The 14,110-nt window shown below is 40.6% G+C and overlaps 1 protein-coding gene across 1 annotated transcript in view; it reads right to left on the bottom strand.

Annotated features, from left to right (window-relative positions):
* The window catches only part of LOC145401964 (calcitonin gene-related peptide type 1 receptor-like), a 237,257-nt gene that overhangs the window by 196,698 nt on the left and 26,449 nt on the right, over positions 1-14,110 (bottom strand). Inside the window, exon 3 of the mRNA XM_080274069.1 lies at positions 4,967-5,073. Within this exon, the coding sequence (XP_080130195.1) occupies positions 4,967-5,073 (107 nt within the window). The remainder of the gene's footprint in view (positions 1-4,966; positions 5,074-14,110) is intronic.

Here is a 14,110-nt window from a genome sequence, read left to right as displayed (position 1 = left end):
GGGGAGATTTCCCAACCTGCAATCTTAGCAGGATACCTTCAGCTCTCGCAACTTTTATATCTGGCACTGGGCGGCTAACTGGTCTTTAATATCACCGTGAATCCACAAAATCATCACTGTTTTATGAAGACCTAATTACAATTTACAGAATTAATGACCCTCCACAGCATACCCACACACAGTATTTACAAAACAATCATCATTATTTGGAAACTCAAAAATTATTTATTTATTTTTTGACCCTCCTATATCTAACCATAATTCAAACACTCTTGTGCAATGTTCTGAGATCCCTAAGCCCTTGTAAACTGTACAATGTGGGGAAAAGAGGAAGAAGTGTGAAATTACTACGTGTTGAGATTAAAAACGTTGCAGACCCACACACTGTATCTGTTTCCGAAGACGACGTCCAGGCCTTTGGCGCGGATCTCACAGAAAAAAAAAAAGAAAGAAAAAAAAAAAAGGTTTTCCATCTGTCAGTTCGTGCACGCTGTACAGGTGGCAACTGTGGACCGGTTTTGGCCAATGAGGTGTCAAATGAATCCTCCCTAGTCAATAGTGTGGCCTCATCATAGTGAATGACACACTCAGGTCAACTTCATGGTCATGGTGACAAAAAAGAAAAAAGAAAATAAAGAAAAATTGTTGAAGCCAAACAGGTGTGAATCCCCCGTCTATTGTGCTATGTATGTCACAGCTAGCCAGCCAACCAACAGCCGTCCCCTCCCTCCCTCCATCACCAACTTTGCCCGCTCTCACCCCACTGACATTTCTCTTTCTCCTTTTCCTTTATTGAAATAGATAGATAGATTAATATATAGATAGATAGAAAGACAGACATATTGTTAGATAGAATGGTCACCAAGGATGAGGAGACTTCCCAAAATGCATAAACAAGGCATACCCATGAGACTAAATACGTCTGGGATAGGAAGCGTACTCCAAAAACGAGCAAAACAACTTTCAAAACCCTTGTCCAGTGCACTAGACACCATCAGCAATGCTCACCTGAAAAATTCCAGCGACCACATAGACCGGCTTACAACCAAGGATTTACAAAACAATGTAATAGTGAGTGTGTTACATAAAGTCCTTATTCATCAATGTGCAAGTAGAAGAGTGCCCTGTGAGCAGTGGAGAGAGAGAGAGAGAGAGAGAGAGAGAGAGAGAGAGAGAGAGAGAGAGAGAGAGAGAAAGCGTTTGGAGGATTACACAGAAGATAAACCGCAGCCAGTACCGAGGGAAGACTTCATGAAACTTGTCTCACTGTGTGTGGGATTATGAGTGTTTGTTTTTGACGGAGAAGACTATGTACATCACAAAGGCCTAGCCATGGACTCCTCCGTCAGTGTTGTCATGGCCTGTCTCAACACGGAGACACTGAGGAATGACAATTACAAACGAATTATGGGTAGCGAATCTACATGGTTCAGGTATGTTTATGATGTGCTAGCTCAGTGCCAAGTGGAACAGATATAGGGACTTAATTAAGAATGATGAACTGTTCAGACAGTAATATCCAGTTCACAGTAGAAAAAGAAAATAACGTACCATATTTAGATACCATGATATGGAGAAATGGTTGTTCAATCTGTACATGGATGGATGGGGTAATAAAAGAGGTACAAGGTAGGGTAGTGGATGTTGGAGTGGCCCTGGTGAGAGAGGATAGTGTTTGGAAACTCCCTGTACTGTTGTTTGCAGATGATACTGTGTTGTTGAGTGAAGACGAAGGGGAGCTGCAAGGCTTGGTGGATGAGTTTGAGAGAGTGTGTAAGAAACGGAATCTAAAGGTGAATGTAGGGAAGAGTAAAGTGATGGTCTTTGAGAGGGGTGAAGTCAGTGAATGTACAGCAAGGTTGGATGGTGAGGAATTGGAAAATGTGAGTACGTTTAAGTACTTGGGCAGTGTGATGAGTAAGGATGGAGGTTTGGAGGGTGAAGTGCTTGAAAGGGTACAGCAGGGAAGAAAGGTTGCTGGTTCTTTGAAAACAGTGATAAGGAACAGGGAAGTGAGCATGTAAGTGAAAAAGTTACTACATGACAGTATTGTGATACCAACTCTAACGTATGGAAGTGAAGCTTGGACGTTGTTGGAAGGACACAAGTCAAGAGTGAGAGCAGTGGAAATGAGTTATTGAAGAGGAGCCTGTGGAGTCACATGGAGAGACAGGCTGACGAATGAGGATATAGAGGAGCGTTGTGGTGTGGATGTGGATGTGACAGGAAGCGTTATGAGGAACACACTGAGGTCGTTTGGCCATGTGGAGAGAATGGAGGGTGAAAGACTGACGAAGAGAGTGTATGTGAGTGAGGTGGAGGGGGGAAGAGGGAGGGGGAGGCCGAGGATGAGATGGAGGGATGGGGTGGAGAGGTATATGAGAGAGGGGGGTGTGAGTTGGGAGCAGGGCAGTGAAATGGCGGGGGACAGGGCAACTTGGAGGCGATTTGTTTGTGGCCACCCCAAACGGGATTGAGGCGTCTGGCAATAGATAGATAGATAGATATGGAGAAAAGATTGGAATGTAAAATTCTCGCTTTATAGAAAGCCAGCCAAAAAAGACGATTTCGTTCATTATCTATCCACTCACACTAACAGAACGAAATCTGGATTAGTGACAATTTTTTTCTTAGAAGAGTAATGTAACCAAAGAGGCATTTAAAAAGTCACGTTACCCTGAAGGTTGGTTATAAGACTCAAAAATAAAGCAGAAAGGATGATGAGAAGAAACGGAAGTTATAATATGAACGTGAATATTGCGAATGAAAGATATATATTTGCCCCAAACTCGGACAAGGTTTTCGTAAAAGGTGACTAAGTAAATAAATCAGGATTAAGAATAGCTCTTTCATCAGGGGCAAAGGTCAGCCAACCGATAGAAAGGAAACGTGATAATAACATTAATGAGAACAGTGTTATTTATAGTATACACTGTAATGGTTGCCCAAAAATATATACAGTATAGGTGAGACCGGGAGGGGTCTTGTGAAGTGACTAACAGAATATATGGCAGATGTACACTCCCTAGTCATAACACCTTAAATTTCTAAGTCCTGTATATAGACCAGTGCCAACTGTCAACATCTACCTAAATAGCAGGAATTTACGAGTTTAATGAAGGTGTTGAGAAAAGCTTTAAAGGCCGCACATGTATTTGTACAGAGGAGGTCACTAATTACAGAGATGGCTTTATGCGTTGGTCGGCCACTGCGGTAGGTGTAGCTTTGTCTTTACCAAGTGGGAGGGGAAGAGTGAGTAATTAGGTATAGGAAGGAGCCGGGTTAGGTCACGGTAGGATTATCAGGTTAGGTCAACACAACAGAGGAGGACAGCCAGTCAGCATTAGACACGACAAAGGTCCTACGTCCTGTGTACAAATACCTCTGATTTCCTTACTTGTGTACAGTCACTCTGAGGATGGACTCTGTGTAGTCCGAAGCGTTAGAGGAATAGCGAAGTTAACCTCTTCCTCCCACCCATTCCTACACACACACACACACACACACACATTATATATATATATATATATATATATATATATATATATATATATATATATATATATATATATATATATAGCAGCCGTGGCTCAGATGGTTAGAGCGCTCTGCTCTGACCCAAGGGTCGGAGGATCGAATCCACCCAAGGGTCTTTGGTAGACATCAGGAGGGGCATCGGGTCATAAAATGCTACACGCTCCAGTCCAAAGTCCTCTACCCAGGGGCAACGCCTTAGCCCGTCGGGGATACCTGGCGTAAAACCAAATCTATATATATATATATATATATATATATATATATATATATATATATATATATATATATATATATATATATAATATCATCATCACCAGCCGTTTGAGTATCCACTGCAGGACTGGCCTATCCCGACCGACGTCGGGACGATACAGCCAATGTATCTCTACCAAGTGGCTTAGGCTGTCTGGTAGAGATTGTATGTAGGGTGAGAAGTGTTTGTATGTGTAATTGTAGTGTTGGAGTGGCTTTGGATGTGTGTGTAGTCTGTGAACCAAGTGTAATAGGCCCGCGCAAGCCGACTGGGTGAAAGCATACTTTATAGTAAGCGACACTGGTTCAACCACAGCACCCCTTGTGTTCATATATATATATATATATATATATATATATATATATATATATATATATATATATATATATATATATATATATATATATATATATATATATATATATATATATATATATATATACTGTATATATATATATATATATATATATATATATATATATATATATATATATATACACACACACACACAGAGAAGTCGTCTTTCTTTTATGTGCTGAAGGATTCGTGCATAATAAAACCTCCTGTTGAAAGAATCACACACTCGAACAGAGCAACTGCGACACCTGATATCAGCGCATAACTGTAAATCCCCTGCACACGCCAAGGATCGTAATATGAGACATCATCTTCGGGACTTTAGTGCGGCAAGCCGCTGGTGACATGTATTATTGTATGTGGGTTTACTCGTGCTTCATACCATTTGAACAAAGAGAAGTGTGAAGTAAGGCGCTTATTCATGTTGATGACTCTGTTGCAAGCGAAGTAAACAAATCTGTAAGGAGGAGGAGGAGGATGTTCTAGAGGAATCTCCCAAGGCCACAAGAACAAAGACTTTAATACTTTCAACACTAATACGTCACTCATTTTTTATTCTTTACTTTATCAGATTGTTTATTCAGTTTGAGGGATATTTCCAATACAGAGAGTTATTTAAGTTTATTCCAGACTTCCTTTTTCAAAAAGTATATCCTAGACTAAATAAATTCGTCTACAGATAGTAAGACTAAAATACACACTGACCTCCTTGAAGTACATGAATTAAGTAAGAGTAATAGATTTGTAAAGAGGAGGAGAAGAAGGTGGTATGGGAACCTGGTAAGCCCAGGTGAATATGACCACATCACCGTCACCTACCGAGAGATCATCGAGGTCAACACAGGTGGTGTAGTTGGACCAGGTGAGGTTGGTCTTGGGGTGTCTGAACCAGCGGCCGTCGTCCAGACACTCCCTGTGGGCCATACCTGAGGGCAGACAGGTATGGGGCTTAATTAGTGCACATGTGTGGCTTACGTTGGCTTTGGTTAGGTAGGATTAAGGCAGATTAGGTGTGTGGTGTTAGGTTAAGATAATTAGGTTGAAGACAGGATATGTGTGTGTGAGTTTATGTTTCAGTAGGTGTGGTTAACTAGTGCAGGTGTGTGGGATTAGGTTAAGTTAAGCTAGATTAGGTGTACTGGGTTAGGTTTGATTAGATATGAGGTTAGACAAGGACAGGTTAAATACGTTTAGATTTGCTGTGTTAGTCAGTGTAGGTGTGTGGTGTTAGTTTGTGTAGGTGTGTGGTGTTAGTGTAGGTGTGTGGTGTTAGTGTAGGTGTGTGGTGTTAGTTAGTGTAGGTGTGTGGTGTTAGTGTAGGTGTGTGGTGTTAGTGTAGGTGTGTGGTGTTAGTGTAGGTGTGTGGTGTTAGTGTAGGTGTGTAGTGTTACTTAGTGTAGGTGTGTGGTGTTAGTTAGTGTAGGTGTGTGTTGCTAGTTTGTGTAGGTGTGTGGGGTTAGTGCAGGTGTGTAGGGTTAATGAAGGTGTGTGGTGTTAGTGTAGGTGTGTGGTGTTAGTGTAGGTGTGTGGTGTTAGTGTAGGTGTGGTGTTAGTGTAGGTGTGGTGTTAGTGTAAGTGTGTGGTGTTAGTGTAGGTTCGTGGCGTTAGTGTAGGTGTGGTGTTAGTGTAGGTGTGTGGTGTTAGTGTAGGTGTGTGGTGTTAGTGTAGGTGTGTGGTGTTAGTGTAGGTGTGGTGTTAGTGTAGGTGTGTGGTGTTAGTGTAGGTGTGTGGTGTTAGTGTAGGTGTGGTGTTAGTGTAGGTGTGTGGTGTTAGTGTAGGTGTGTGGTGTTAGTGTAGGTGTGTGGTGTTAGTGTACTGTAGGTGTGTGGTGTTAGTGTAGGTGTGTGGTGTTAGTGTAGGTGTGTGGTGGTAGTTAGTGTAGGTGTGTGGTGTTACTTAGTGTAGGTGCGTGGTGTTAGTTAGTGTAGGTGTGTGGTGTTAGTTAGTGTAGGTGTGTGGTGTTAGTTAGTGTAGGTGTGTGGTGTTAGTTAGTGTAGGTGTGTGGTGTTAGTTAGTGTAGGTGTGTGGTGTTAGTGTAGGTGTGTGGTGTTAGTTAGTGTAGGTGTGTGGTGTTAGTTAGTGTAGGTGTGTGGTGTTAGTTAGTGTAGGTGTGTGGTGTTAGTGTAGGTGTGTGGTGTTAGTTAGTGTAGGTGTGTGGTGGTAGTTAGTGTAGGTGTGTGGTGTTAGTGTAGGTGTGTGGTGTTAGTTAGTGTAGGTGTGTGGTGGTAGTTAGTGTAGGTGTGTGGTGTTAGTGTAGGTGTGTGGTGTTAGTTAGTGTAGGTGTGTGGTGTTAGTGTAGGTGTGTGGTGTTAGTTAGTGTAGGTGTGTGGTGTTAGTTAGTGTAGGTGTGTGGTGTTAGTTAGTGTAGGTGTGTGGTGTTAGTTAGTGTAGGTGTGTGGTGTTAGTTAGTGTAGGTGTGTGTTGCTAGTTTGTGTAGGTGTGTGGGGTTAGTGTAGGTGTGTAGTGTTAATGTAGGTGTGTGGTGTTAGTAAGTGTAGGTGTGTGTTGCTAGTTTGTGTAGGTGTGTGGGATTAATGTAGGTGTGTGTTGCTAGTTTGTGTAAGTGTGTGGTGTTAGTGTAGGTGTGTGGTGTTAGAGTATGTGTGTGGTGTTAGTGTAAGTGTGTGGTGTTAGAGTATGTGCGTGGTGTTAGAGTATGTGTGTGGTGTTAGTGTAAGTGTGTGGTGTTAGTGTAGGTGTGTGGTGTTAGTGTAGGTGTGTGGTGTTAGAGTATGTGTGTGGTGTTAGTGTAGGTGTGTGGTGTTAGTGTAGGTGTGTGGTGTTAGTGTAGGTGTGTGGTTTTGGTGTAGGTGTGTGGTGTTAGTTAGTGTAGGTGTGTGGTGTTAGTTAGTGTAGGTGTGTGGTGTTAGTTAGTGTAGGTGTGTGGTGTTAGTGTACATGTGTTGGGTTAGTTAGTGTAGGTGTGGGGTGTTAGTGTAGGTGTGTAGTATTAGTCAGTGTAGGTGTGTGGGGTTAGTAAAGGTAAGTGGGGCTAATTAGCAGAGGTGTGTTAAATTTAGATGCCATTATAGGTTTCTTCATTTACGATGGCTATTTTGTTCCAGCCATTTAATTAACTGTTTATGTATCTATTATTTTTTCTGAAAAAAAAAGAAAAAAAAAGAGAACCTAGCATCACTACTTGCAGAGTTTGTTACTCCATAATTAATTCAGACTAAAGCGTAAAGTTAATATCTGGCAATTTCGGGATGTTTCAATAAGTTGCTTTTTAGTGATAGCTGGATATGGGAGGAGGATTACTGAGCCGGACTGTTCTAAACACGAGTACCGTACAGTCAGTTGTGGACCTAAACACACCGAAAAATTACGCATTAACTTCGTATTAGATAGACAGATTGGTGCTTCCTGATACTCTAAACTCGTCCTTTACGATTGCATCTTTTTCATTCCATTTTTGTCAGTGGCAACAAATTTTATTCGGTTCAGGAGAGACTCATAGTGAAGGAATTTATTGAATTCCCAGCAGTTCATGGGAAGCAGTATTCCAATGTGGATTGAAATGACTGCTGGATAGATGCAGAAGGGCTATACTGAATATTAGAGGATTAGGACCATAATACTGTGAGAATATATATATATATATATATATATATATATATATATATATATATATATATATATATATATATATATATATATCTATATATATCATCCAATCCTACATTGCCCCGTGAGGAGCGTAGGAGCCCGGGGCTAAGCAGTTGGTCCCGACATTTAAGTTGAGAGTGACCAGCCTCACACATCCATGAGTGACATTACGTGAGCAATCAACCCCAACCACCCCTTGGATATAAACCTTCACCGGCTCAATCCGACTGGAGCGCAATAATTACCCACTAAACCACCAGGCCCCAAAATTTGGTTATATGGTTACCACCCAGCGTAGTAAATGGTTTCCTGGTGCACAGGAAACCATTTGGCTTGTCACGCAGTGTAGAGTCACCAACAGGCTGAAGGAAGTGGAAAGAATGAAGGTAAGAAAGACAGAAGAGGGAGTGTAAAGTCACCCGTAAGCAGAAGGACAAGAAAAGAATGAAGGAAAGAAGGATGGAGAGGAAAGGGCAAACACCCGAGAGCAGCACTGCATCGTGTGAGTGGATGGCGAGCGCCCCCACCTATATATATATATATATATATATATATATATATATATATATATATATATATATATATATAATCATCATCATCATCATCAGCCGTTTGAGTATCCACTGCAGGACCGGCCTATCCCGACCGAAGTCGGGACGGTACAGCCAATGTATCTCTACCAAGTGGCGTAGGCTGTCTAGTAGAGATTGTATGTAGGGTGAGAAGTGCTTGTAAGTGTCATTGTAGTGTTGGAGTGGCTTTGGATGTGTGTGTAGTCTGTGAACCATGTGTAATCGGCCCACCCAAGCCGATTGGGTGCAAGCATATAGTACTTTACAGTAAGCGACATTGGTTCAACCACAGCATCCCTTGTGTCCTATATATATATATAGATAGATAGATATATATATATATATATATATATATATATATATATATATATATATATATAGATAGATAGATAGATAGATAGATAGATAGATAGTGTTAAAACGGCTGCTCTGCATTACAAACAGAAAAATTATATACAAACGTTCTGTGACACAGCTCGACGAACGCCACCATGAAAATAGAATTAAATGCTCTCTTTTTCTTCAACCCTTTGTCATTCCCCTCGGAGATGAGTGTATTCGTGTATATCTTTATACTTTGCTCTATTAAAACTGCTTTGCTTCATTCTAAGCAATTGCAGTTTTTGTTTGAACTGATATCAACTTTATAACTGACCGCCGTACAGCAACACTTGAGAGTTTTAACTAAGACTCCTGTTATCTTTATCTTAACATTTTATCAGAGAGAAAAAGGATTCACGTATCCTGGTACCTGTGTTCCTTTTATAGTATGAAGCGCTAATCCCGAATGATGCTTAAAAGGACTTATGATAATATCAAGATTATCCTGTTCTGTACTGTTTCCAAATTATGACTAAATTATATCAAATTCACTTCCAAGCACAGCACACTAGAAAAGAATATGCACAACCTTAAGTGCAGAAAAATTTAATGGGATTCTGTGAGTCAGAACTCCAAATTGTGCTTTGACAAACATTGACCCTGTTTTTCTCTTCCTCGAGTGTCTGGCTTTCGGTAAGTTGTTTATCGGAGTTTATCCCCCCTCTGTCTTTCTGCTTGTTTCTCTCTCTCTCTCTCTCTCTCTCTCTCTCTCTCTCTCTCTCTCTCTAGACGACAATATACATAACAGATTTATCTGGCCCATGTATTCAAAATGTATGGATATAGGCTATAATGGTGAAATGGACAGGAGGAGGAGGAGAGGTAGACCACAGGTGAGACAAAGAGACATATGAGTAAGACAGGTAGGAAAGTGATCTGGCAGTAAATAAAACCCACACTTGTAGACGAAGAATATATTTACTAAACAGTTTCGGTGGACATTGCCGCCATCGTCAGTCGTCAAGGCCACTGATAATGGTGATAGTGTCCATCGAAACTGTTTGTTAAAAATATTCTTTGTCTACAAGTGTGGGTTTTATTTACCGTCTTTGATTTTCACGCAAGAGTGATTCATCCAGCCAAAGTGAACTGGGATGAAATGATCAGCAGCAGCAGAACGTCTCAGTCTGAATATCTGTAAAGTGGATAGAGGAAAACGAAGACTTGGTCTACGTGGGAGATGAAGGACAGGAGCTGAGTATGATTTGACAGAACCTGGGTTGGGCTGTGGTGAAAACTGCAACTGACTGATTAAGTCGAAAAACGGTGAAGTGGATCGGGGAGGGAAAGGAGGTACGCCAAGGATGAGACCGTGACTGGAGGCTGAGGAGTGTACTCGTATACAAGGGACAGACCTGGGATGGAAAGAATGGCCGTTGTTGAGGTAAGTTAATCCCTTCTGTACAGTGACACCTTTCTTATTTCGTACTTGCTACCGCCAGTTGATCTGAAACAACACTGTGAAGGAGTTAGAAGCAAAATTCAACAATCGCTGCAGTGCGATATCGTAATAATTATTTCATCCTTGCTATATGGCTCGATTCTATTCAGCTTAGGGGAGACAGTTCTTAGTGAAATTGTTTCAAGCCAACATGGATGTCTGTTAATCACGGTGACCCGAAAACTAAGACATGATATGCGATCATCTTGATCTTTTCGGGACAGACTGACAGGCATTGCAGATTTATATACAGGACAAGATTAGCAAGTCTGATTCATGTGATAAGTAGCCTATGCAAAACTATCATGGTTATAACATCGTTGAACAAGTAAACTTATACCTAGCACGTCCCATTACATGGTCAAGGGATGAACATAGCCTGACAAGGAGGGGTTTTCAAAGAGTAGAACACCCTCGCTATACTACTGGTCTAAGGGTCAAACATTTCACTTTGCCTTGTTACCTTGCCCTTTGGTCGGTTGTTCTAAAAATACAGTTACTTCGTTCTTGCCCGGGTCTAAACCGTTACACTAAGTTTGGTCAAATGAGATCAAGACTGTTGAATTGATTTTGTTCTGTGGCACTGACCATTGACCCATTGTTTTTAAAAATAGACCTCTTCACTCTTGGCTAACCCTCAGTCTTTCCATCATGTTTGGGCCTTTGGCGGATTGTTCCCAAAATCTAATCACTTCATTTTTGCTTTGCACTGAAATATCACAAATACCATCGTTTAGATCTGTTTAAGTTCATCTTGCCATGTGATCTTAACCTTTACCTTATTTTGCTACAAAAAAGTTAACACTGTGGCTGAACCTCATCTCATCCACCAGCTTGGTCTAAACCGGATCAGAATCAAAACTGTAGAAGTTGACTTTGCAGTGTGATGTTGACCTTTTACCTAGAGCTTTAAAAAAAAGGTCAGCCACTTGGTTGACTCTCAAACTTTCCATCAGGTTTGGCAAAAATCGCATAAAAACTGTTTGAGTTATTTAATTTACACACACACACACAATATATATATATATATATATATATATATATATATATATATATATATATATATATATATATATATAACCGTCCATCCATCCAATTCCGACAGCAGCACAACTCACTCGATGTACTGTACGAGTAGTGCTGCTGTCGGGTGTATGGCCTTTCCACTCGTCCATCCTTCTTTCCTTCCATCCTCTTCTGTCTTCCTTTCCTTCATTCTTTCCATGCCCTTCTGCCAAAGGGTAACTTTATACTCCCTCTTCTGTCTTTCTTTCCTTCATTCTTTCTTCTTCCTTCTGCCTGTGAGTGACTCTACACTGAGTGACAAGCCAAATGGTTTCCCGTACACCAGGAAACCATTTACTGTACTATGCTGGATGGTAACCATATAACCAAATTTTGGCGCCTGGTGGTATAGTGGGTAATTATTGCTCTCCAATCGAATTTAGCCGGTTTATATCCAAGGAGTGTTTGGGGCTGATTGTTCATGTAATGCCACTCAATGATGTGTGCAGCTGGTCACTCTCATCTTGAGGGGCGTCAGTTCAGATTTTTGGTTGAAAATGAAATTACTCATCAATCTACATGAAACTTTCCTGGATAATAGCTATGATACCTACTTACTAAGGATTTCAGGGGCAGTGTCCAACTGTTTTTTTTAAATAACGTCTCAACAAAGCGTCGGACAAGGATTTAACTTTGGCAGTGCATGTTTGAGACCCCGACCTAATTTGTAAAATTATGCTTTTGTACCAAATGTGTATGATTAAGGCATTTATAAGAGTAAATGTAGGGTAAACTTAGCTAAAATCGTCAGAGGCATGTAGCGAGGCTAGCTTCGGTCACGATACAAGCCCCGCCCACAATTCGGAACGTGACGTCGGTGTGACGTAGTAGTAATCACCGACGCAAATGGCATTTCTATCTTTCTAACCCCCCCCCCCACATACTGTACTCTCTCTCTCTCTCTCTCTCTCTCTCACACACACACACACACACACACACACCAAAGTAATATTTCACTCCTACTACAGATTCAGTATGGCCGCAGCTCAGAAATATGAGTAACCCTGAGGCATTGAATCTGAAGCAGCTTACATAAAGACAGAACTGCCACTTGCGTCGGTGATTACTACTACGTCACACCGACGTCACATTCCGAATTGTGGGCGGGGCTTGTATCGTGACCGAAGCTAGCCTCGCTACATGCCTCTGACGATTTTAGCTAAGTTTACCCTACATTTACTCTTATAAATGCCTTAATCATACACATTTGGTACAAAAGCATAATTTTACAAATTAGGTCGGGGTCTCAAACATGCACTGCCAAAGTTAAATCCTTGTCCGACGCTTTGTTGTGACGTTATTTAAAAAAAAAACAGTTGGACACTGCCCCTGAAATCCTTAGTAAGCTTGTAGAAAGTTTCAGGACGATACATGAAAAAAAGAAAAAAATATTCTGTAAAATCTTAATATATTTAACCTAACTTTCACTGACTACTGCTCCTAAGTGAGTAAACATATAGCCATGTTAAAAGTATCAGTGATTAAATTAATAATTTACAAATAATGCTCAGGGATTAGTTTTGCTAAATATAGCCATTATCCAGTAAAATTTCATGTAAATTGATGCATAATGTCATTTTTAACCAAAAAAATGAACTGAAACCCCTTAAATGTCGGGACCAACTACCTAGCGCCCGGCTCCTACACTCCTCATTGGACAATTTTGGATTCGGTGATGGATGGATATATATATATATATATATATATATATATATATATATATATATATATATATATATATATATATATATATCATCTCATCTCATCTCATCAACCATTTGAGTGTCCACTGCTGGACCGTCCTATCCCAACCGATGCGGGGACGATACAGCCAATGTATCTCTACAAAGTGGCTTAGGCTGTCTGGTAGAGATTGTATGTAGGGTGAGAAGTGCTTGTAAGTGTATTGTAGTGTTGGAGTGGCTTTGGATGTGTGTGTAGTCTGTGAACCAAGTGTAATCGGCCCGCGCAAGCCGACTGGATAAAAGCATACTTTATGTGAAAAATGTTTAATAGTTATGGTAAACAAATCGGGGCCCTCTTTCTGGGCACCAAACATGTGAAAAATATTTAATGTATGCAAGTCGGTATCCCTGTCGTGGTACCGCTATGTAAGAAATTTCTGGTAAATAACTCTTAGGTCGTTATTCTTCCATAAAGTTGTCTTTAATTAAATCAAACAAGTCTCATAGAGTTAGGTGAAACGTAACTTAACCTTAACTCACCTACAATAACTATTTCTCTTCTATCTCATAGCTAATCCCCCTTTGAATTGGCCAATTCGTAAAGGTTACTTAGCTAGTGAAGAGGGAGTGATCGATAACCGATGACGATGGGCTGTTTAGTGTAATTGCTTGAGCAAGCAAGCGTCCTTAAGGTGCGTACGTACAACCGTGCTAGCTTGAGTATGACTAGGAACAGAGTGCCGTGTGTGGCAGGATCTACCTCCCTCATAGAATGGTAGGTTGCCAACTATTAATTAATTACAGTACTAAATACAGCTAGATTACATCATGATATATACAGGGCGAATCTAACAAATTAATCTTAGTTTTACTTAAACTAAAGTTAAACCAAGTATTCCATTAAACTGTGTAAATATCGTAATTCCACATCTGCTTAACACGTGAATCTTTCCCTACTCGCCACGTCATCTAACGCGCAGACGCAGTTTAGGTCAGTGAAAAATTCCATATAATTACATGTATTTACAATGTATAGTTGTCCACGAGGGTTAAACGTAGTAGCATTTAATTTATCAATAACAAGAATTATTAAAGAGAATGTAATTTCTGGGTTATAAAAACCGCTTGAACTGTTAGCAACGGTCTCAAGTTTTCCTCTGTCTTTAACCAGGGATAACTCATACAAAATGTAGAAAGCACAACCGCTCTG

This window comes from Coenobita brevimanus, chromosome 57 (genome assembly GCF_032717465.1).
Source record: "Coenobita brevimanus isolate Jiangsu-jjx chromosome 57, ASM3271746v2, whole genome shotgun sequence".
NCBI lineage: Eukaryota > Metazoa > Arthropoda > Malacostraca > Decapoda > Coenobitidae > Coenobita > Coenobita brevimanus.
Note: the sequence above shows the minus strand (reverse complement) of the source record. Positions and strands in the feature narration are given on the sequence as shown.